The sequence below is a fragment of the Phycodurus eques genome, chromosome 15, assembly GCF_024500275.1.
Source record: "Phycodurus eques isolate BA_2022a chromosome 15, UOR_Pequ_1.1, whole genome shotgun sequence".
Classification (NCBI taxonomy): domain Eukaryota; kingdom Metazoa; phylum Chordata; class Actinopteri; order Syngnathiformes; family Syngnathidae; genus Phycodurus; species Phycodurus eques.
The window spans coordinates 8,519,808-8,541,222 of NC_084539.1; the positions used below are offsets into that span (position 1 = coordinate 8,519,808).

A 21,415-nucleotide genomic window follows, 5' to 3' on the forward strand; every position below is an offset into this window, starting at 1 on the left:
GGAACGCATGTGGGATTCCTAATAATGCATTAATACCACCCTGAAAAGAAAAACAAAATTAACATCAGTAATATGTTAATATCAGTAATATTATGCGAAAGTAGTATATTTTCCAAAAAGTCACATATTTTCAAAAGTTTATATTTTTGAAAAGAGAGTTACTTTTTAGAAATAAACGTATATTTTCAAGATGAAAAGTCACATTTTGAGAACTCCACTACGAGATTAGTCATAAGATTCACACTGGAATTTGCAGTTTAAAAAAACAAACCCAAACAAAAAAATGCTTGTGTCATATGTTAAAACTGTCTATGAACTGACGGCGGAATATTATTACAATTATCATTTGAAAAATCCTCTTAATGCTTCTCATTTAATTTAAATTATTATTATACAACTGGGCATTGCGGGGCAGGAATAGGCAATCAGCGTTTGTACAGACAGGAGGTGTGAGCGGATAGTCAATCGTTTGTTCATGTGTACCATCTTGCTCACGATCCTTGCAGGGACACACACCTTGTGCAGAAGGAGACTATCTGATGTTTCTTGGCCAGATTATTTAACTCCGGTTAGTAACCAACATTAAAAAGGAATTGGACAGCTCTCTACTTCAAATCACGCGTAAACATCGAGAACAGTGGTGTCCTATGCACAAACGGCTGCATATTGCCGGGCTTGGAAGACCGTTGGCGCCGACGTATGAACGAACGGTGACGTCACCGTTGTAACTGGGTTGTCAGGTATCACCGGTCTTATATTTGTGATTGATTGTAGATTCCCAAAAAAGACAAGACCAAAGGCGGCAACATTACGTGTGACATTAGCGCTCGCGGTGCACTCTGAGGCAGCCGCAGGATGCGGGTCCCATCCTCGTTCGTGCAGCGGCTTGTCAGGCGCGCCTGGCCGATCGAGAAGTAGGCCTGTCACGATAATTACTATGTCGACTTATCGTTCAGGCGGCACGGTAGCCGACTGATTAGCACATCTGCTTCACAGTTCTGAGGACCCGGGTTCAAATCCGCCCTCACCCGTGGGGAGTTTGCATGTTCTCCTCGTTCCTGGGTGGGTTTTCTCTGGCGGTTTCCTCCTACATTCCAAAAACATGCACGGTAGGTTCATTGAAGACTCTAAATTGCCCGTAGGTGTGAATGTGAGTGCAAATGGTCGTTTGTTTATATGTGCCCTGCAATTGGCTGGCGACCAGTTCAGGGTGTACCCCGCCTCTCGCCCAGAGTCAGCTGGGATGGGCGCCAGGAGGAGGATAAGCGGTTCGGAAAATGGATGGCTGGATAAAGCGGTAGTATTCTCAAGAGAAAAAGACGGAATCTTACGAGTCGTATACTTTCGAAAAAAGTTGTATATTGTCATAAAAACTTGTACTTGGAAATGTTGTACTGTATATTTTCAAGATGAAGAAATCAAAATATTAAGTCGTCATATTTTAAAAACATTCCTATAGTTTCGATTAAAGTTGGAATGTTACAAGAAAGAAGAAGAAAACAAAACATAAAAAGTCATTACAAGAGAGTCATCATTTTGAGGGAAATTGTATATTTTCAGGAAAGTGGTATATTTTAGATAAAAAGTGGTGATATATGAATAAAGTCATACATTTTTGTGATAGTGCATTTGCATTCCAAGCAACATAATATTCACAATTTGCACAGTGTGCAAAGATGGTCAGTGATTTATTTAAAAATGGTTTGGTAAGAAAAACATTTGCTTGTAATTCTTTTTGCATCAATTCCTATTGTGAACATTTTGTCAATGTAAAAAAACCAACCAGGGAGGGAAGTGTGTCTTATTGCTACATTAATAGCTGCTCTTTGTCACTGAATACATTGCAATTATCATTTTTGGAAGGAATAACCTTTCCGATTCGAGGACGTCAACACAGGAAGGGCATAGGATAATGGGGCAAAATGCTGCATTGCACTTTGTTTTAAGGCTGAAAGGATTTGGACGGAGCGGAGAGCGACGTACACGTAAGGCAGCATGGATTGTATAACAACAAATACAAAAATGCACCTTCTCCCAGCCTATAAATAAAAACACACGCTTACAAAATCAATGCATAATCATGGTAAATACTCAAAATCCACACCAAATAGCCTAATTGAAATCTGCACAGTGAGCCTGCTGGAAGGTAGAAAGGTTGTGGTTTGTTCAGTCCAGTTTTGAAATGGGTAGTCCCCCCCAAAAGTCTTTCTACGTAGCAGCTGCTGTAGTTCAATGGAAGACAGGAAGGACAATGAAAACCTCTTTCGCACAGATTCAGCAAAATGGCCGCATCGGAAGACACCACTCTGCCTTTAACACAGAAAAAGGAGTCCCGTGACTGCGCTTTTACGTCGCAACTCAGCGTCGCGCTATCAAAATAATTAGACAGCAACAAAAGGAGAGACAATGAGTGTCAGGTGTTCAACCTCACACCCATGTCCCGTCTTTGCCAACTAGCCTCTGATACTACCTAACCAAGGCAGAAGATTGCCGATTTGACTTTGCCACCCACCCCGTTCCGTGTCAGTGGCAATTATACAGAACGGGGGGGGGGGGGGGAACGCCGGAAAATACTACCTACAAAAGCGTAAAGTTGCTGCGTCCCTCCAATTCTGTGTCAGTGCTGTTTATGCAGAACAGTGACATGGAAAAGGAGCGGAAAATGTCATCTTTTACAGAGGGTGCAATAGGGGCTCGAACAAGTATGTCAGACCTCTCTTGCGGCTCTGACATTAGCTCTTTTCAGAGGTGCCGTCCAGCCTCAGTTACGACTCTCGACACTGCCCCCGAAGGTGGAAAATTGCCAGGTCAGCTTTGTCCACCCGATCCCCGTCAGTGCTGTTTATTCAGAACGGCAGCAGGGGGGAAAAAAAGTGGAAAATGCCACTTTTTATGAACATTGTAAAAGGGGCTTTATACACACTTATGTCCTACCTCTCATGGCTCTGATACTAGCTCAGAAGGCAGAAAATTGCAATGTCGACTTTGTCTCACCCATTCTGTCTGTAGCATTATATACCGAACAGCAACACGGGGAAAAAGGCGCAAGAATGCAGACTTTTACAGGCAGTGTAAAGGGGGCTTTACACAAAAGGGTCATCCTGCCTCTGGTACAGCTCTGAGGGTGCACAACAGGGATACATGAAAAAGGCATAAAAACACTGGCTTGTAGGCGGTGTGAAAGGGGGCCAAAGATGATACTGTTCCCGTATAAAAGGTCTGTGCGGTCAATATTCAATATCTGGGTGGGATGACCACCACGGGGTCTCCCTCCTGAGGACGCCACATGAGCATCTGGGCGTCGTTGGCGTTGGGCTTGACCATGGCGTTGGGCGGGATGCTCTCGTTCTCGCCCAGGATCTGCGGCTCCTCCTGGGCCACGGGCTCCAGGAGGACGGCCCGCTGACCCAGGGGCTTCTCCGGGTCCACGCGGATGCCGAGGCGCATCCTCCAACGGACGGTCTGCAGGACCGCGATCTCGGCCGTGGCCCGGTTGATGGCCACCAGCCAGGTGGTGAAGCTCTGGTCGCGGCGGATGCCGGTGAGCTCGGGCACGTTGCTATCGCTGACGGGCACGCCCCAGGTGATGCTGGGTTTGAAGTTGTCGTTCATGCTCACGGTGAACTTGCTGTCGCCCCGGGTGGGGCCCACGATGGTATACGTCTCTGTGGTGTTTCCGTACCAAGGGTAGTTGACGCCATCGGAGTCGCTGATGGCCTGGATGCTGCTGTTGTGGAGATCAGGGATCTCCCAACTGGACCTGGAAGACAGATACAACCAGGTAAACTGAATTGCCTTACTTGGCGCCTGATTTACTTAGATAGTGGGCACTAAATTGCACGATGATGCTTTTCACTGTTCAAAATTTGCATGAGCACTGCAAGTGCAAAATAAATTCGGAAGTGAGAATTGTCTTGATCGAACGGGGAAACGGGCATAGTTAACCTAATAGTGCAGCTCCCTAACTTATATTGGAATGTTTTTTGTATTTTTGATTGATTTGGTATCACAGTAAGTTAAAAATGACTCTGGCAATTATGCTATTAGGCTCACGATCATGCAAAGAAATCTATCGCTCCAGAAGGCAACTGCATAAAAGTCGTTTTGTTTGATTGATCTCGCCCGGAGTGCACGCCGATTGGATGGCCAGCATCTGCTCAGCTTGTGTAACATTCCTTTCCAAATTTAGGACAGCACACCTGAAAGACTCTTCTGGGAGACGCCAGCGCCGATCGTCACTGTGCGCTGAAATGGCTCAGACACATTATTTAAGATTCGGAAGGGGTTTGGTCATTGTTGATATGGCATGACTCCTTCTTGTGACTGGCTCCAAATCCGCCCTTAGATCATTCAGAAGCTCCAAAATTGGATTGCTCCAAAACCGTATGTCACGAGCAAAAATGATCCAGCCTCCCTGTTGCCTCTCATTTTGTCTGCGTCTGCTTGTCACGGTTGCGCACAGCTGTGCCGTTAGCAACTGCTTTTCAGGCGTGGTATTTAAAGACACAGAATCAGCCAGAGCAATTCGTCTCAGGTTTTATGAACGACATTGCGGGTGCTACATTGATTTATTTGCAATTTACTCTTCCCAGAAAACACAAAATGAACGGCGCAGAAATGTTGAGCGTTTTGGCTGACGCAATCCTACGTGCGCCCGGTTAGTCGACCAGATTCCACATCTGTTTGCGTGCGCAATCAAGTTTGCGGCTGTTCTTGCATGAGCAACCCTTTACTAAATCAGGCACTTGGTTCTGATCTGTATTTCCTCAAATCGTGGCCGCCTTTTGACTCGAGACAGTCCCTGCCTCAATTAGTCGCAATCCACTTTAAACAAATAAACTCCTCCACACACACCAGAAAAAAAAAAACTTAATAGTACCTGGCCGTACGTTAAAGGTGGTGAGCCCCTTCGAACTCTGTTGCAAACCAAAACAGCAACACCTACAGAGGCGCATAAATGAGCCTTGAGCTCCCTGCACGGTATTAAAGATGATCTTACGGCATTTTTAACGATTTTAAGTCAATTGTTATATCCCACTGACATTGTTTCATATTGTACCAAAATTGTGTTTATAAAATTGAAGGCCTTCCCCCTAATAGATGAATCCCCCTTCTGCAGTTAATTAAACACTATTTGCCTGAATGTGTGATTCATTCATTCATTTTCCGTGCCACTTATCCTCACTGGGGTCGCGGGCGTGCTGGAGCCTATCCCAGCTGACACGAGGCGAGAGTCGGGGGTCCACCCTGAACAGGTCGCCGGCCAATCGCAGGGCACATATAAACAAGCAATCATTCACACCTACGGGCAATTTAGAGTCTTCAATCAACCTGCCACACGTTTTTGGGATGTGGGAGGAAACCGGAGTACCCGGAGAAAACCCACCCAGGCACGGGGAGAACATGCAAACTCCACACAGGCTAAGCCGGGATTTGAACCCGGGTCCTCAGAACTGTGAGGCGGACCAGTCGTCCACCGTTCCGCCCTGACTGTATTTATTTATGCAAGTTGTAATATACCAGTGACATTGTTTGTTATTACTCTGAAAATGCATCAAGAAAAAAAAGACCCCCCCCCCCCCCCCCCAATAGCTGGGAATCAGCAGTGCACACACGCGAGGGGGGGAGATGTGTGATCAGCATCCACATGACTTCCTGCCCGCCTCACGTCGACGTATTGTGCCGCGAGGCCAGATTATCACGTCAGGCATGACAATTGCTCGCGTGTGTGTGCTGTTCAGTGCCCGTGTGCATATGAAAACTCATTTAATCCTATCCAACACATGCCTCCAAAACAAATGCAACACATTTTCCCTCCCCCTTTTTGTCCTAAATCAGCCTTCAAAATACGAGGGAACACTAAATTCATTCAATGGCAGTGGAAAGTGATCATTATCGTCTTTGTAAATGCAGATTTAAGGGCCACGTTTATGAACAAATATTTTATAACTATAGAGGAACCAGCAAGTTTCACCACTGTACAAAAAATTGGTTGCATATTTTTCTTTGGGTTTTTTGTGTTATGCCACCACTGAAGGCAACCAGTGACGGCAAAGGAGGAAAGAACGGTCATACAAATATTCGAGAACTTAGTTATTTTATGCCTGAAAAATATATATTATTGTGTGTATTTGATCATTAGTGGAAGCACCAAATTCAAACAGAAAACTTTTTTCATGAGTCTCAAAAGTCAAATGAGTATCAATTAACAAGCGTGTTTTGCTTTTTCTTTGGCTTTTTGAAAATGCCACCAAAGGGGATACCAGTGAAGATGCGAAAAGACTCGCCTCCAAGTCATCAAGTTCATTTCATGGCGAGTACCTAACTTTGTATTTTGAAGATTTACACTTCGTTGACCGTGTAAAAACAAAAATACTGGCGATCAGCACTCATCGAAGAGTGACTACTTTTATGTTTGTGTTTGAACGTGCGGTTCACAACTGATTACACTTTTTATTATTGTTGATTTCAAACAGCACGATGCACGACAGTCATCCGCCAACGGCTAGCCTCTTTCTGCTACAACATGCATCGCCAACGAGTTAGTATTTTTTATTTTAGTTTTAACAGTGGTTGCTAGGGGGGAGCCGCAGCTATCGAATATTTTTACAATTGTTTATTCTAACGATTATCCCCTCGATTAATCGAGTAATCGGATAAAAACTTATTTTGCATTATTCAAGGTCAAAGATGTGGGAAAAAAAACAATCTTGATAACTCTAGAACCCCTTTGCAACCCACCTCTGCCATTTCGAAGTGATCATATAGCAGATATGCAGCAGTTAAATCGATAAATATGATTGCGAATGCACCTTCTGCTTTTTGCATCTAGCGCCTTCCGGTCTCCGTCTCTATCCGGCGCCGTGACGTAACGCGAGCCGAACGGCCTGTTCGTTCGGCGTTGTGCGCCATTGTTCCATGCTGTTGTTCCCGTTGTATATTTGTTGTCGTATGATTCACTACGCTCCGGTGTCTCGATTTTCAGGCATGTTCGCGAGTGCTAAATACGCGTAATAGTTGACAACTTGCTGGAAATGACATGCGTGTATTACATAACAATTAAACAATGCAAATATGAAGTTTAACTGACCCCATAACATCTTTGTCCTCTGACCTTTTAAGCACAATTATGCGCAGGTATAATTTTTTTCAACTTCCCCACGTTCTACCTTACCATCTGTGACTTTTGAGTACGTTTGGCTTTAAAAGGCGCGATGTGGGCGTCAGCGAATGAGAGCGTTTGCTGGCTGTTCCCTAGCTTACGTGTCGGCCAGTCTAAAGTCGTAAGAGGGGTTGGAAAAGTCGCAAAGCCCGCAACCGTGACTGCTCCTCGATGTCTGCAGCCATGTTGTTCGTGTAAGAAGTGCACATCAGCTGGGACACAATTTGAACGACGCAAGCTTAAAAAATAATAATAAATCAATCAATCAACCGTCACAGTAAAAAATTAAGAAGATTATTTTGTGGCCTAGCCCCATTAGCAACCAAATGAATTAATTGACATTATTTCCAGTCCGGGATCCTTACTTTTGACAACATGCATCTAGCTCGTGTGTGTGTGTGTGTGTGTGTGTGTGTGCGCGCACGCGTGCATTTCTCAAGTGGGCGGAACCTGTGTTTCTAATCTTAGACGCGCAGCGCTTAGCTTGCCCTGTCGCAAAGTGTGAAGATAAAGGCACATTCTGAGCCCAGTTGTGATCGCCCCATACAGGATGTCACAGCTCACGCTTGTCCCTCGCCACAAAATGGCCTCTTCAACGCCACTCAGAGGGCTTCCTAACATTTTGGTGGCCCTCACTGGAGCACAATAGTGACCATATTGGTATCCCCTTACAGTACATATTTGTCATTTTGCACGCACACGTTATGTTCTGGTTCACTTTGGACACACGCCAGGAAAATCCTAATGATGATCGATTGTCTCGTCTGTTCGATTTTTGCGATTCCCTCATGACCACTTAGGCTAACTGGTGCATGTTCCTGCAGGAACCTGCGGTGAGAACACATACAGTTCTCTGCACTGTTATGTTATCTTATGACATGTACAGTTTGACAGTCTTAAGATTTCCCCCGTTAGCACCGTTTCCTTGATTTAAAAACACTGGTGAATCTAAAATCCACTTCAGTAGACCCGGGTCAAATGTGACCCAGATTAGCCTCAGTGTGCACAGATTTTGTACTACATTTGACCCTGGTGAGGATAAGCGGAATGGAAAATGGGTGGATGGATTTGACAATATTTCCATTTTTTGCGTATTTGGGGTCGTCAAATTTCAAGGGGAAAGAATGACATTTAGGAAATGTGTATTGCTGTCAAACGTCAAAAATGGTTCAAATCGTATGGAAGGCTCAAAGGAATAAAGAGTGTCAATCAGCAATTGTCAAGACAGAATTTTTCATTTTCAGTTGTGCAAGTTCACACATGAAGATGTGAAACTGCACCAGTCAGCATAAATGCTGCTCGTGTTCCGGTTCGAGACAACATTTTATGTTTCAAAAAAAAAATTTTAAATGTAATTTTTTGACCTTTTTTGGTGACGTGAAATCAGAATCCACAGTACTTGATATTGCAGCATGAGACAAATATGTTACTACTCTTTCAATTATGATGCTTTTTGTGGCATCTGCGTAGTTTTCCCCGAGCTTGGTTTTTGCAAGTGCGGTTTTATATTCTCACAAAATAAAACCATACCTGAACAGTTTGACATTTTATTTGAGTCGTTTCTCTCCCATAACACACGCGCGCGCACACACACACACACACACACACACACACAGCCGCAACTGCGCGTACTTTCACACAGAGACACGGCATGCCACAATAAGATATAAACAAATATTTAAAAAAAAAAATAGATATATATACATAAAAAACAAAAAGTTATCGCCGTACTTCAATTCGGTGCCCGCCCGGTACTCTCTGCAGTCGACAAGACGGATGGGCAGATGGACCATCCCCATACTCACATCCCCTTGCTGCCATACGTGTTGTAGAACTCCATGTGGTTACACGCCTGGATCCATCCGACGGTCCACGTCTCGTTGGCGGCCACCGGCGGCACCCGCACCACGGCCTGGGCTCGGAAGTGCGGCGTGCGGTAGCGCAGGATGACGGCGGACGACTCGTCGATGCCGGTGGGCTTGGAGTCGATGGACGCGCTCACCTGCAGCACCGCGACGCCGTCCCGGAAGCTCTTGGGCTTGCACGCGATGCTCTGGAGGCAGCCCATGGCGCTCGCATCCGGGAGCCACTCGACGACGGCCCACAGCAACACGAGCCGCGGGAACGCCCGCATGGATCGGGGCGCCAGCGAAGTTCAAAGAAAAGAAAAGTAAGATTTCTGGGGATGGACGGCGTGCGTAAACGTCGCCAAGCGCAAACCTTTCGACCGCTTGTCCACAAAAAGTGCGGCGCTGTTAAATGCCCGCGACAACTGCAAGAATAATCATCACTTTGGAAGGGAACAAAATCCACTCATTTGCAGGTTTCAACCCTTTCAGTCCTCACGTATGGTTTATCGTGTCATCAAATGCAGCAAAAAAAAAAAAAAAAAACAACAACCACCCCCAAAACAACAAAAACGTACTTTTTCGCTCATGTATCATGAGAATAAGAATTGCAGCAGCAGCGTCCGAAACAACGCTCGCAACATCCGCATGCACCGGCGCCACCAATTGCCACCTATTGCTGCTTCTTCATCTTCTCACAAATGCTGATAAAAGGTCGGCAGCCGTCGCCGAGCTGGAAACAAGACCAAGGTGGAGGAGGCACTTGAGTTGCGCAGGTTCACTCGCTCGGCGTCACCGACTACTCAGCCGAGAAAGTCGCTCGCAATCGGCTTTATAATGCGCGTCTACGTCACTTCCGGGTGTTAGCGCGGGGCACGCTGGGGAATGGAGGCACACTGCTAACCGGACGGTTGGTGCTTTTAAACACGTTGCACGTCATGAGGAAGATGTTCTTCCATAATTGGGATTTTAGTTACACTTTTTAAAGGCAATAATGCAATTTCCATGTCAGAGTTGCGTTATTTAACTCATACTGGGAGACTTAACGTGTCTTCTGCGACTAAGCTAATTACAGAGATGGGTAGCAACGCGCTACATTTACTCCTTTACATTCACTCAAGTAGCATTTGGATCAGTGTTCTTTTTACTTTTATTCATATTGAAGTTAAGAAGAAACTGTACAATGGTCTACATGCCACTCGCTACTTTTATTTTGCAATTATTATATTATCAGTCATTTCGATCTATCTGTTTACATTACGACTTCCGCATCGGGCGCTGTTTGCTCCAATCCAACGTAACCGCTCGGGACGTTTGAGTCTGGTTCACCAATCAGCACGCGGCAGTCACATGACCGCATACAGCGTCTTCTATTGGGCTTCGCGGGCCTACCAAAATGACCCGTTTTGAAAGAAAATCTGCGGCACATGACTCGTGTTGACATTGTGGATGACAAAAACCAACAGCTTCCGTGCATTACATTCTGTGTCTGGCCCTGTCTGTCCAAACGTTGCAGCCCACTTGAGAAAACTCCTCGCGGCAAGTTGCAGATGTTTTGACTGTGTGCTTATGGCAACACTAGCCCTATTTTATGGTCACAAGTACCTGTAAAACATGCACGTTTCGGGGTACGTGCTAATCTCGCGCTCACATACACACACGCACAAAGCAATATCATAATTTGCACATTAGCATTTTATTTTGTTTATTTTATTTGACGTCCATGCTCTGATTATGGGGCCAGGGGTTTTTGACCATGACGTCATACGTAGTTCCGAGTGACAAAGACTAGTAAACAAATCCTTCTGCCATTTTACCAAAGCCGAACAATTGAGAAAACAAAGACGGTAAATAGCTTGAAGGGTGATTTCTAATAGATTTTTCTGTTGCTCGGATTAATGGCTCACGCAGACGTGTTGTTTTGAGGGTGAAATGGCTAACACGCTGTCGTCCACTAGCAGGCTAGCCAATACGATTTGCTAAATTATTCGAAGACAACCTGACCGAACATTTGATACTTATCCTACCTGTGAGCAAATGTCATCCACAAACTATTTATGACTTCCACGCAATTTCCGTATTCTCATCATCACTTTCTTCTTGTGGAATTCGCGCTTTGCCTGTGTGACATTAACCTTATTCTTCTGATATTATGCGTTTATTCTCAGGAGATTACAATTTTTCTTTTCTGTAAGGCGGCAGCTAAATTGTCATAAAATGACAATTTATTTCTAGTCAATCTATGATTTTAAGATCATAAAATTAAAACATTTTCAGGACTGTTACTCTTGAAAAAAGTACAAATTTATTCTCATAGAATGATGACACTCTCTTTTTGTACTAACACTTTATACCAAAAATGTAAACTTTTCTCTTAGATTATTTTGACTTTATTCTAATAAAATTGGATCTTTTTCATGTCATGTTGCCACCTCATATTTATAAAATCACAAATTATTTCTCATGAATATTTTAATGTCATAACATCATACTTCATTTTTTTAAAAATAACCCTTACATACAGTCATGGAACAAAATTGTTAGACCACCCTTGTTTCTTCAATTTCTTGTTCATTTTAATGCCTGGGAGCACTTAGTTATATTACCTGAAGAATACAATGAACTTGACAAAAATGCAGTAAATTCCATACTACTTTTTCCTATTTGAAGAATCTTAAGAGATTTTGGTTACTCTCAGTAAACCCACTGAAAATGACTATAGATATCAGCGTTTAAATGAAACTTTTATGAGCTATTTTTTGTTGTCGTCATTAGTTTTGCCCAAACAAATGTACCTCTAGTTGTATCAGGCATGAAAAATGAACCAGAAACTGATGAAACAAGGGGGGTCTAACAATTATTTCCATGACCGTATATTTCATTTTCAGGTTTCTAGTTAAGCACCTTGGAGAACTCCTTGAATGACTTCCTTCTTTTTCCTCCTTTGCAGATCGGCTCCATCTGGTCTGGAATCGGCTTTGTGCGTGAAACCATTACGTCACATGCAGAGGTGGCACGTCTTTGTCTGCCCCCCCCCCCGCTCCCTTCCAATCTTTCTGCCTTTGTTTGGGTCGCAGCGGATTTTTGTTGCGCACACCCGGAAGTAAACAAGCGTTGTGCTGCACGTAGTGCTGATCATCGTGTCGAAGTGTCAAGTGTCGCCGTCAGGTCGGATTACCTCCACGATGGACAAGCCTGGCCACTGCACATTCCGCCCGCTCTAAATATATCTATTAAGGGCACAGGAGGAAGGGAGGAAAGTGGGGGGAGGGGGTTATTTTGAGCCAGTTTCAACGTTGCATGTCGGTCGGAGAAGAGGTCCCAAACATGCCCGGAACCAGCGCGAGACCCAAGGCTCGGGAGCGGAACAGTGTACTGAACAGACCCGAGTTCATGTCGCTCAATCAGCCGCTAAGAGGTGGGGGACCCCCGGAGAACCGAGGCGGCGGCGGAGCGGCCGGATTGAGGCGCTCCAGCTCCATCCGCAGCCAGGCGAGCCCGCAGGCGAGCGAGGAAGCCGGCGAGCCGGGCCAGCAGCGGCCGCCCGAGGAGGACTGCATGCAGCTCAACCCGTCGTTCAAGGGCATCGCCAAGAGCTCGCTGCTCGCCATCGACATCTGCCTGTCCAAGCGCATGAGCGTGTGCGCGTACGCGTGGTCGTCGTGGGGGGGCTGCCGCTCCATGTTCAACCTGCTGGCGCTCACCGGCCACGGCCTCACCTGGATCGTCGGCACCGTCGTGTGCCTCACGCGCAGCAACACTCTGGCCGGGCAGGAGGTGCTCGTCAACCTGCTGCTGGGTGAGTCACGTGACGGACGCTCATGCAGGCTCGCAAAATTCCGGAGACGGTTGCAAACGTCCCACGGGTAGTAACAGGAAGAAACCAAGGAATTTACCTCTTTGAAGGTTGCGTCTTCATAGAGCCATTTTCATCTGTCCCCAGTTAAAGGGATGAGAATGCCAATCATCTCTTCCACATACCCCCCAAAACACACACAAACATTTTTTTTTTTTTTATAGATTTTTTATTTTTAGCAATAAATGCAGTAGCTTATTGGACTTTATGAAAAGATACAGTAATAGCATCATTAAATAGAATGTAAAATAGTAAACAGTTTGTGGATCAGGATTTCATGCTTTAATCCATTGTCCTACATCTTCTGTTGTGTGCGCGTTGGTTATAATATATACAGACATACTAACCAAAGTTTTCATGATGAAACGCAGAACACTGTCATTCGTCACTGTAGTAGATGTTTTTGCAGAGGGTAAACAATATACCTGTGAGTATTGTTTATATTGTCTGTGTACATGAGTTGCTCCACCATTTGTTTTTTTAAATATAAGGAGAGCTGTTTGTTTTGCGTGGATATCTCCTTATGACAAAACAAAATGTTCATTGAATTGTTTGAAAGTGATAGCTTTCTATCAAATTACCCTCAATTCCCACTTAATTCCTGTGGAAAGTTTCCCATTAGGAATATTTCTGAAATGCCCTCCGATTGGCTGGCCTCCAGTCCAGCGTGTACCCCGCCTCTCGCCCAAAGTCAGCTGGGATAGGCTCCAGATTACCCGTGACCCAAATGAGGATCAGCACTATGGAAAATGGATTGATGGATGATATTAATCCTCTTTTTAAAATTCCGACTTTATACGTGGTAATAATAAAATTTTCAAGCCATAAAATGACAACTCTTCTGTAATATTAGCTCTTAGTAATATTAGCATTTTAATATTATTAATATTAAAATGCTGACTTTTTTTTCCTCTGATCATTATTATTTCTTTTCTCAATGTGGCCCTAATACTCCTTTGCAATGTGGTGGCAAACACAGATTAGTGGCCAAAAAGTTTAACAAATCTGCTGAATGGAGCAAGACGGCACCCTGATTGGAGGCCAGTCAATCTGTGTTTTTGCGCTGCCACTTATTTGCTCACGTTTGTTCACTATCAAACAAAAACAAAGATGTTAAGATGATCGTTTTCCTCAGATGACAACACGCTACTTCATCCTCAACAACAACAAGACGACAACATGACTGTGAGAGGAGACCTTGACATGCTCGTTCCCATCCTTATCACTTCTACTGCTTTCGTTCCACACTCAACCAAACTATCGGGTCAGGTGGCCGCTACTTGTACACGAAGAGAAAATCGACGTGTGTTGAGATCCTCCTTCCTGCAGTTTTTTTGTTCGACTGCACAGTAGGAAGCTTGTTTAAGCGGCCCAAATCCACTGAACACAAGCAGCCTGGCACCAAAACTGCTGGCAGAGCAGATTAACACTTGAAAACATTCCCCCCCCCCCGCCCATAGGGAATAATGGAAATTAAATTAATCTACCCCAGCGTCAAAATGTCAAAATTGTAAAATCTTTATGAACTGCACAGGCAATTTAAACATTCCTAACAGTCATTCAAGCGTTAAAATAAGTCATCTATTATATTGTAATAATACAAGTCAGTGTGAATTTTAAAGACCCTGAAAAGTGAAGAGATTTGTTTCTAAATACGTTATACAAGTTTGAAGATAATTGCTGAAAACATGGAAAGACTGACAACTATGTAGTAGCGTGGCTGATTTAGAGCACCTCGTTGTCCGCTGTGAGTATGCGCACATCACGGACAGAAAGGCGGAAGAGCAAGGAGGACAAAAGTCCGACAGCCAGCGTGTAGACGGGGACTTTGCGTTGGCGTGGCCGCGTTAGAGCGCCTCGTCGCAGCATGGAAAAGCCGTCGACGACAAGGTGGGATATATTTCAGCCACTGGAGGCTTTTAAGCAGATATATTATGCAAGTTAGGAGGTAAAGACATAAGAAAGTTGCAAGGCGAAGCAGCATCTCATTGACAGAATTTGAGAGCAGAGACAATTGCATGATATTTCACGATTTTTAAACCTTATTTTATATACTTGCCATTTTTTTAATCGTTCCAATTTGGCATGGTTGTTAACGCCACTCTTCTCTCAAATTGACTAGACATTTATTTTCACTTTGCTGGGATTTTTTTTTAATACTCATCCAAAGTCAGCTGGTATAAACTCCAGCACACCTCCGACTCTAGTGAGGATAAGTGGTACAGAGAATGGATGGAAGGGATTTGAATGATTTCTCACAATAACTATCAACAATGATTTAATAAGGTAGCAAACCGAAAAATATCAATATGCAACACATATACAGTCAATCTCTGCAAGCAGTTACATTTTGAAATGATCTCTTCCACAATATTCCTAGGAAATAACAATGTCCCATCACTCGTGAGCTACTTTTAGAAGAAGTCCGTGGGCTCCTCCTGTGGTCCTTGAGGATGGCAGGTTGGCGTCCCGTCTTAGATTAAAATATAATTCTTCGTCATGGTCAGGGAGGGTATATCGTATATATTTTCATAAGCAGTCATCAGTATATTATATATTTTAAGAGCTGAAGTTGGAAATTCAACCTGGTCATTTTCCACCCACTGGTAGGTAGTATCAGAGCTGTAACAGAGGTGGGACATGTGTGTGTGCGTGTGTAAAGCCCCTTTTACACTGCTAGAGGCTGGATGGCGCCTGTGTTTCAAGGAATTGCTCAATGCCGGTATGGGGTGGTGAAGTTGAACACCTGGGACTCTATTTTCCTGAGTGGCATAAATCCGGCGCGACACGTGGCGCAACTCTGCAGGGAGCCGGGTCAGACCCCCAGTGTTGTTCGAAAGAGGGCCATCTACGCTGTTGCGGGTGTGGTCACAGACTTCTATCCTGTCCAATCAAATCGGCTCCTCTCATTCCCTTTAAATACGGCGCACAAGTCTTTGACATGGCGGAAGAAGAAAGTGATTTGCTCGAGTCCGAGACTTCGATGCACGCGACGTACCTTTGTACGGAACTGCAAGCAGATCTGCGCCGTGAAGTGGGCATTTGGAGACCGCCCGACCACCCCCTACCCACGATGGTTCATCTTGGCATAAACTGGTCTGCCAAATTGGCAAACGTGTGTAACGAGCCCTGCACCTCCACAAAAATCAAGATGTGCCAGTTTTTGCACCCCACCGCAGATGCGCCGTCTCCGAAAACACTCCCCGATGTTCACTTCTGCCCCCCTATTGTGTTAAAAGCAACTTAAAGTGTGTAACATGTCTGCGTAAAAGGTAAAGGCGATAAAATGCTGGATTTTACAGGTAGTGTGAAAGAAGCTTCATATTGCTTTCCCTCTTGCATGGATAAACTAGTTAAGCAAAATAACTTATTAATTATTGTCACGGTTGACATGAGATGGTCAGGTTTTGGCTCCTGTGTGTGTGTGTGTGTAGTGTACTGTTCCCTCTGTATGTGTGTACTTGTGCAATAGATGTTAGCATGTCAGACAGCTGAAAGGCGACTTTCAACATGGCCATAAGGGTTACTGACCAGGATATTTTGGTGTGGCTAAAAAAAGACACATCTGCTTTGTGCAGTCAAAGCTAATGTTGCTAAGCTACTGGTGCAGGATCGCTTCTGTTAGACTTGTCAAGTACACTGAAAAGTTTTTGTCACATTTTGTCAATGCATGAAACACTTGTATTTCAAAACTAAAAGTACATTGAATATTTTTAATTTCAAGCATAATGCACATTCAGTATTTTGCTTCAAAGCATGAAGTAGGCTATATTAAATACAGTGGGTATGGAAGGTTTTCAGACCCCCTTAAATTTTTCACTCTGCTATGTTGCAGCCATTTGTTAAAATCATTTAAGTTCATTTCCCCCCCTCATTAATATACACACCGCACCCCATATTGATAGAAAAACAACGTAATTGTTGAAATTTTGGCTGATTTATTAAAAAAAAAAAGAAAAACTGAAATACCACACAGCCATAAGTATTCAGACCCTTTGCTGTCCATCCATCCATTTTCTTTACCGCTTATCCTCACTAGGGTCGCGGGCTGCTGGATCCTATCCCAGCTATCTTCGGGCGGGAGGCGGAGTACACCCTGATGTGCTAACCAGTCGCCCACCATGCCGGCACCCATTGCTGTGACACTCATATATTTAACTCGGGTGCTGTCCATTTCTTCTGATCATCCTTGAGATGGTTCTACACCTTCATTGGACTCCAGCAGTGTTTGATTATAGTGATTGGACTTGATTAGGAAAGCCACACCCCTCTCTATATAAGACCATACAGCACACAGTGGATGCCAGAGCAAATGAGAATCATGAGGTCAAAGGAACTGCCTGAAGAGCTCAGAGACAGAATTGTGCCAAGGCACAGATCTGGCCAAGGTTACAGAATTTTTTTTGCTGCACTTAAGGTTCCTACGAGCACAGTTGTCTCCATAATCCTGAAATGGAAGACCTTTGGGATGACCAGAACCCTTCCTAGAGCTGGCCGTCTGGCCAAACTGCGCAATCGGGGGAGAAGAGCCTTGGTGAGAGAGGTAAAGAAGAACCCAAAGATCACTGTGGCTGAGCTCCAGAGATGCAGTCGGGAGATGGGAGAAAGTTCTAGAAAGTCAACCATCACTGCATCCCTCCACCAGTCGGGGCTTTATGGCAGACTGGCCCGACGGAAGCTGCTCCTCAGTGCAAGACGCATGAAAGCCCGCATGGAGTTTGCTAAAAAACACCTGAAGTACTCCAAGATGGTGAGAAATAAGATTTTCTGGTCTGATGAGACCAAGATGGAACTTTTTGGCCTTAAATTCTAAGCAGTATGTGTGGAGAAAACCAGGCACTGCTCATCACCTGTCCAATGCAGTCCCAACAGTGAAGCATGGTGGTGGCAGCATCATGCTGTTGGGGGTGTTTTTCAGCTGCAGGGACAGGACGGCTGGTCACAATCAAAGGAAAGATAAATAAGTACAGGGATATCCTGGACAAAAAAACCTTCTCCAGTGTGCTCAGAACCTCAGACTGGGCCCGAAGGTTCACCTTCAAAAAAGACAATGACCCTAAGCACACAGCTAAAATACCGAAGGAGTGGCTTCAGAACAACTCTGTGACTGTTTTTGAATGGCCCAGCCAGAGCCCTGACTGAAACCCAATTGAGCATCTCTGGAAAGACCTGAAAATGGCCGCCCACCAATGTTCCCAAATCCAACCTGACAGAACTAGAGAGGATCTGTGTGGTATTTCAGTTTTTCTTTTTCATAAATCTGCAAAAATTTCAAAAATATATATTTTTTTCTGTCAATATGGGGTGCTGTGTGTACATTAATAAGGGAAAAAATGAACTCAAATGATTTTAGCAAATGGCTACAATATAAAAAAGAGTGAACATTTTACGGGGGTCTCAATACTTTACGTACCCACTGTACATTTATTTTGGGGCATGAAGTACATTTGGGTTTTGACTACTCTTACCTGATTGCATTAAGTAAGCTGAACACTTCAATTAAATACTTTAAATTTGATAGACAGTAGTTTATTTTACATCAGTACATGAAGAACATTTTTAGGGGGGCTTCAGCCCCCTAAAAACTTGTCAAGTCCCCCCCCCCCCCCCAAAAAAATATTTGGTGGTATGTGTTTATGACGAAGTTTATTGTCCTAGACCCCTTAAACTGGTCTTCAGCCCCCCGAAACAAATATTGGTCCCCCCCAAAAAAACCTCCATAACAGTATTCAGAGCCATGTATTCCTTGTGCTTTGTAAAAAAACGACAACTATTACTGCAGCTTAGTTATGACTGTCTTCTTCGTATATTTTTTATGTATGTATTTTCATGACCAAGCATGAAATCATGATACAAAAATTCTTCATTCTATTTGTTATTATTGTCTGTTTTTTTTATCAAATACAATACTGTAGAGTGCTATTTTTCTTATTAAAAGAACAGGTTACAAAAAATTATGTTTGTGTTTTTTGTGGGGTTGGACCGGATAATGGCATATCCATTCATTTCAAATATGTGTTGCGTTTTTTTTTTTACAACAACCTGAAGTAAAATAATGTGACAATATCAAATATATACGTACAGTATCTCTATTTGTTTGTTTTGCGGTAGCGCTGATCGTGGACGTACTTACGGTGGCGGGCGTGCAGCGCCTGGTGAAGCGCAAAGGTCCGTGGGAGATGTCGCCGGGCTTCCTGGACCGCGTGGCCATGGACGCGTACGCCTTCCCGGCGGCCCACGCCAGCCGCGCCGCCATGGTATCCAAGTTCCTGCTGTCTCACCTGGTCCTGGCCGTGCCGCTGCGCATCCTGCTGGTGTTGTGGGCCGTCCTGGTCGGGGTGTCGCGCGTGCTGCTGGGCAGGCACCATCTGACGGACGTGCTGTGCGGCTTCGCCCTGGGCCTCTTCCACTTCGGCCTGATGGAGACGGTGTGGCTGTCGTCCAACACGTGCCAGACTCTCATCTCCATCGGGACTCTCAGCTGGAGCCCCTTCTCCTGACTGGGCTTCTACGCTAAGACTTCACCAGTCTGAGTTGTCACATTCTCAATGCAGGTTTGCATGAAAGGCCTTAAACATACACGTACTGTTGCTTTCGTTTCATACATGATATTTTTTTTTATTGACCCTCTAAAGCAGTGTTCCCCAAATGTAGTTTTTTTAGATTAGAAACATCTCACGGCACACCATCAAACAAAAATGTCACAAAAAGAAAAAAGTGTTCTCCTGCTTTTTGCAGGAGATAGGGAGCGAGCCCTGCCACAAATAGCAAAAATCCACAAGTAATTTATGCACCCCCCAAATAAGCTTTAGAATTGGCTGGAGATCCCACAAGATGGGGGCAAAGCACAACTTTTGTCTAAATGAAATTCCTCAACTCACTACAACATAGTTCCTTGGCCCCAAGATGCCACAAAATGGCAGCAAAAAATACTTGTGTCTAAATAATGAAGCTACCCAACTCACTTCCACATAGTTCCTGGGCAACAAGATGGCAGCAAAACACTACTTTTGTCTAAATAATGAAGCTCCACAACTCACTTCAACATAGAATATTGGCACCACGAGGTCACAAGATGGCAACAACAAACTATTTTCGCTTAAAAGAAATTAAGCTACTCAACTTACTTCAACATAGGTCCTTGGCACCAAGATGGCAGATTTTTTTTTTTACTTTTGTCGGAAAAATAAAGCCGCTCATTCGTTTCAACATACTGTAGTTCTTTGGCTCCAAAATGTCACAAGATGGCGCCAAAGCAATGCTTTCGTTGCTGAGCTGAGTTATTCAGCGAATAATGGAGGTTAGGTTCCACGATCTGCGAATAGGTGAATTTGCAATAAAGGGTGTGTGTAAAAAAATTATATATATTTTTGCAAGCATAAAATGTATAGAAAATACTGTACGTATTGGTGTGTCTGTGTGTTAGATATGTGCCTTTAAGAAGTGTGACGCTGGGGAGTCCGCGTGAGTCTCGGGGCGTAAGTAGTGGCCGACAGCAGCTCCTGCGTGAGTGTGCTCGTGTCTGTATGCGTTCATTGTTCTCCTGGCGTGGCAACGACGACTTTCCGATATGCGAGGCCATGGCACTAAGTATACTGTAAAAACCCATTAAAATGCATGAAGTGAAATTGGATAATTTCCCACAGGTCTCTCATGGCCGGTGGTTGGGAGTCACTGCGCGAAAGTATACTTTTTATTGTTATTATTATCATTATATTTTTTAAATAGCAATCTACCACTTTATTTGTATGACAAGTTCAACTTTACAAAGGAGTGTAACCTAAAGGAGTGAGCTACAATGAAAAGAATAACAAAAATACCAAAATACTTTACTTACATACATACTGATATAATGTCTTTATTCTCGTAATATTAAGACTTATTTTGCTCATAATTTAAATTTATTCTCGTAATATTATGACTTTCTTTATACAGTACAATTGCTCAAGGAAAATCCTTTTTTCTTTCCTAATATTAGTGTTTGTGATAAAAGTTATAACTTTTTGTTCTAAGAAAAAGTGCTTTAACCCTCTGATGCATGAATTATGAAAGCCTTGGTCAAGATCTTTTTCTGAAGTGTTTTTAAATTCTGCTCAGGACATGAAAAACATGTTCAACTTTTTTTCATTTTTTCAAAAAATCTGATTTTTTTTGTCCAATACAGTGGACTACAGGACCAAAGGACCGCTATGCACCAGAGGATTAAAATCTCTTTTGCCATTCATTTAGCGTTTTCTTTATTTTCATTCATGTTCCTCCAATAAAGTCCTTATTTGGCCATTGTGGTCATTTACTAAAGGGCTGAGCTGTTCATTTTAAAACCAAGTTCCACAATTGGTGTGCCAGAGTGCATGTTAGCAGAAAATATATATTTTAAAACAATATTTCTGTCTTCGATATCCACCTGCTGTTTTTACGACTTGCTGTAGCAAACTACCTGAAATGGTGATGTTTATACATGGGCAAGGTTTATTCTGTACAGGTATGATGTGTTTTTACTGTGTTTTTGTTTTTTTTTACCATCCCTGCCTGACTAATAAACAGAGATGG

General features: G+C 43.8%; 2 protein-coding genes across 3 annotated transcripts; one reads left to right on the forward strand and one right to left on the reverse strand.

The window, feature by feature from the left end:
- Positions 1–1,534: 1,534 nt before the first annotated feature.
- On the reverse strand, positions 1,535–9,545 carry fam78ab (family with sequence similarity 78 member Ab). 2 transcript variants are annotated; one of them, XM_061699143.1, is made up of 2 exons: positions 8,968–9,545; positions 1,535–3,760 (listed from the first exon to the last, which is right to left on the reverse strand). In XM_061699143.1, the coding sequence occupies exons 1-2, from the start codon at positions 9,294–9,296 to the stop codon at positions 3,235–3,237; spliced, it is 855 nt and encodes a 284-aa protein (XP_061555127.1). In that variant the 5' UTR covers positions 9,297–9,545; the 3' UTR covers positions 1,535–3,234. The 2 variants fall into 2 exon arrangements, with proteins under 2 accessions (XP_061555127.1, XP_061555128.1); XM_061699144.1 differs by having other exon boundaries at positions 8,894–9,053.
- Positions 9,546–11,991: 2,446 nt separating this feature from the next.
- LOC133414100 (inactive phospholipid phosphatase 7) lies at positions 11,992–21,385 on the forward strand. The gene is made up of 2 exons (XM_061699241.1): positions 11,992–12,808; positions 18,977–21,385. Exons 1-2 carry the CDS (start codon positions 12,310–12,312, stop codon positions 19,363–19,365), a joined length of 888 nt encoding a protein of 295 aa, XP_061555225.1. The 5' UTR covers positions 11,992–12,309; the 3' UTR covers positions 19,366–21,385.
- Positions 21,386–21,415: the final 30 nt, after the last annotated feature.

What these genes read in the sequence shown, in the direction of transcription:
- fam78ab (XM_061699143.1), bottom strand. Translation starts at nt 9,296, where the DNA reads ATGCGGGCGTTCCCGCGGCTCGTGTTGCTGTGGGCCGTCGTCGAGTGG. An exon ending in ACGTATGGCAGCAAGGGGAT is followed by an intron (nt 3,761 to 8,967) that starts GTGAGTATGGGG and finishes TCTGTCTTCCAG; the next exon opens with GTCCAGTTGGGAGATCCCTG.
- LOC133414100 (XM_061699241.1), top strand. Translation starts at nt 12,310, where the DNA reads ATGTCGGTCGGAGAAGAGGTCCCAAACATGCCCGGAACCAGCGCGAGA. An exon ending in GCTCGTCAACCTGCTGCTGG is followed by an intron (nt 12,809 to 18,976) that starts GTGAGTCACGTG and finishes GTTTTGCGGTAG; the next exon opens with CGCTGATCGTGGACGTACTT.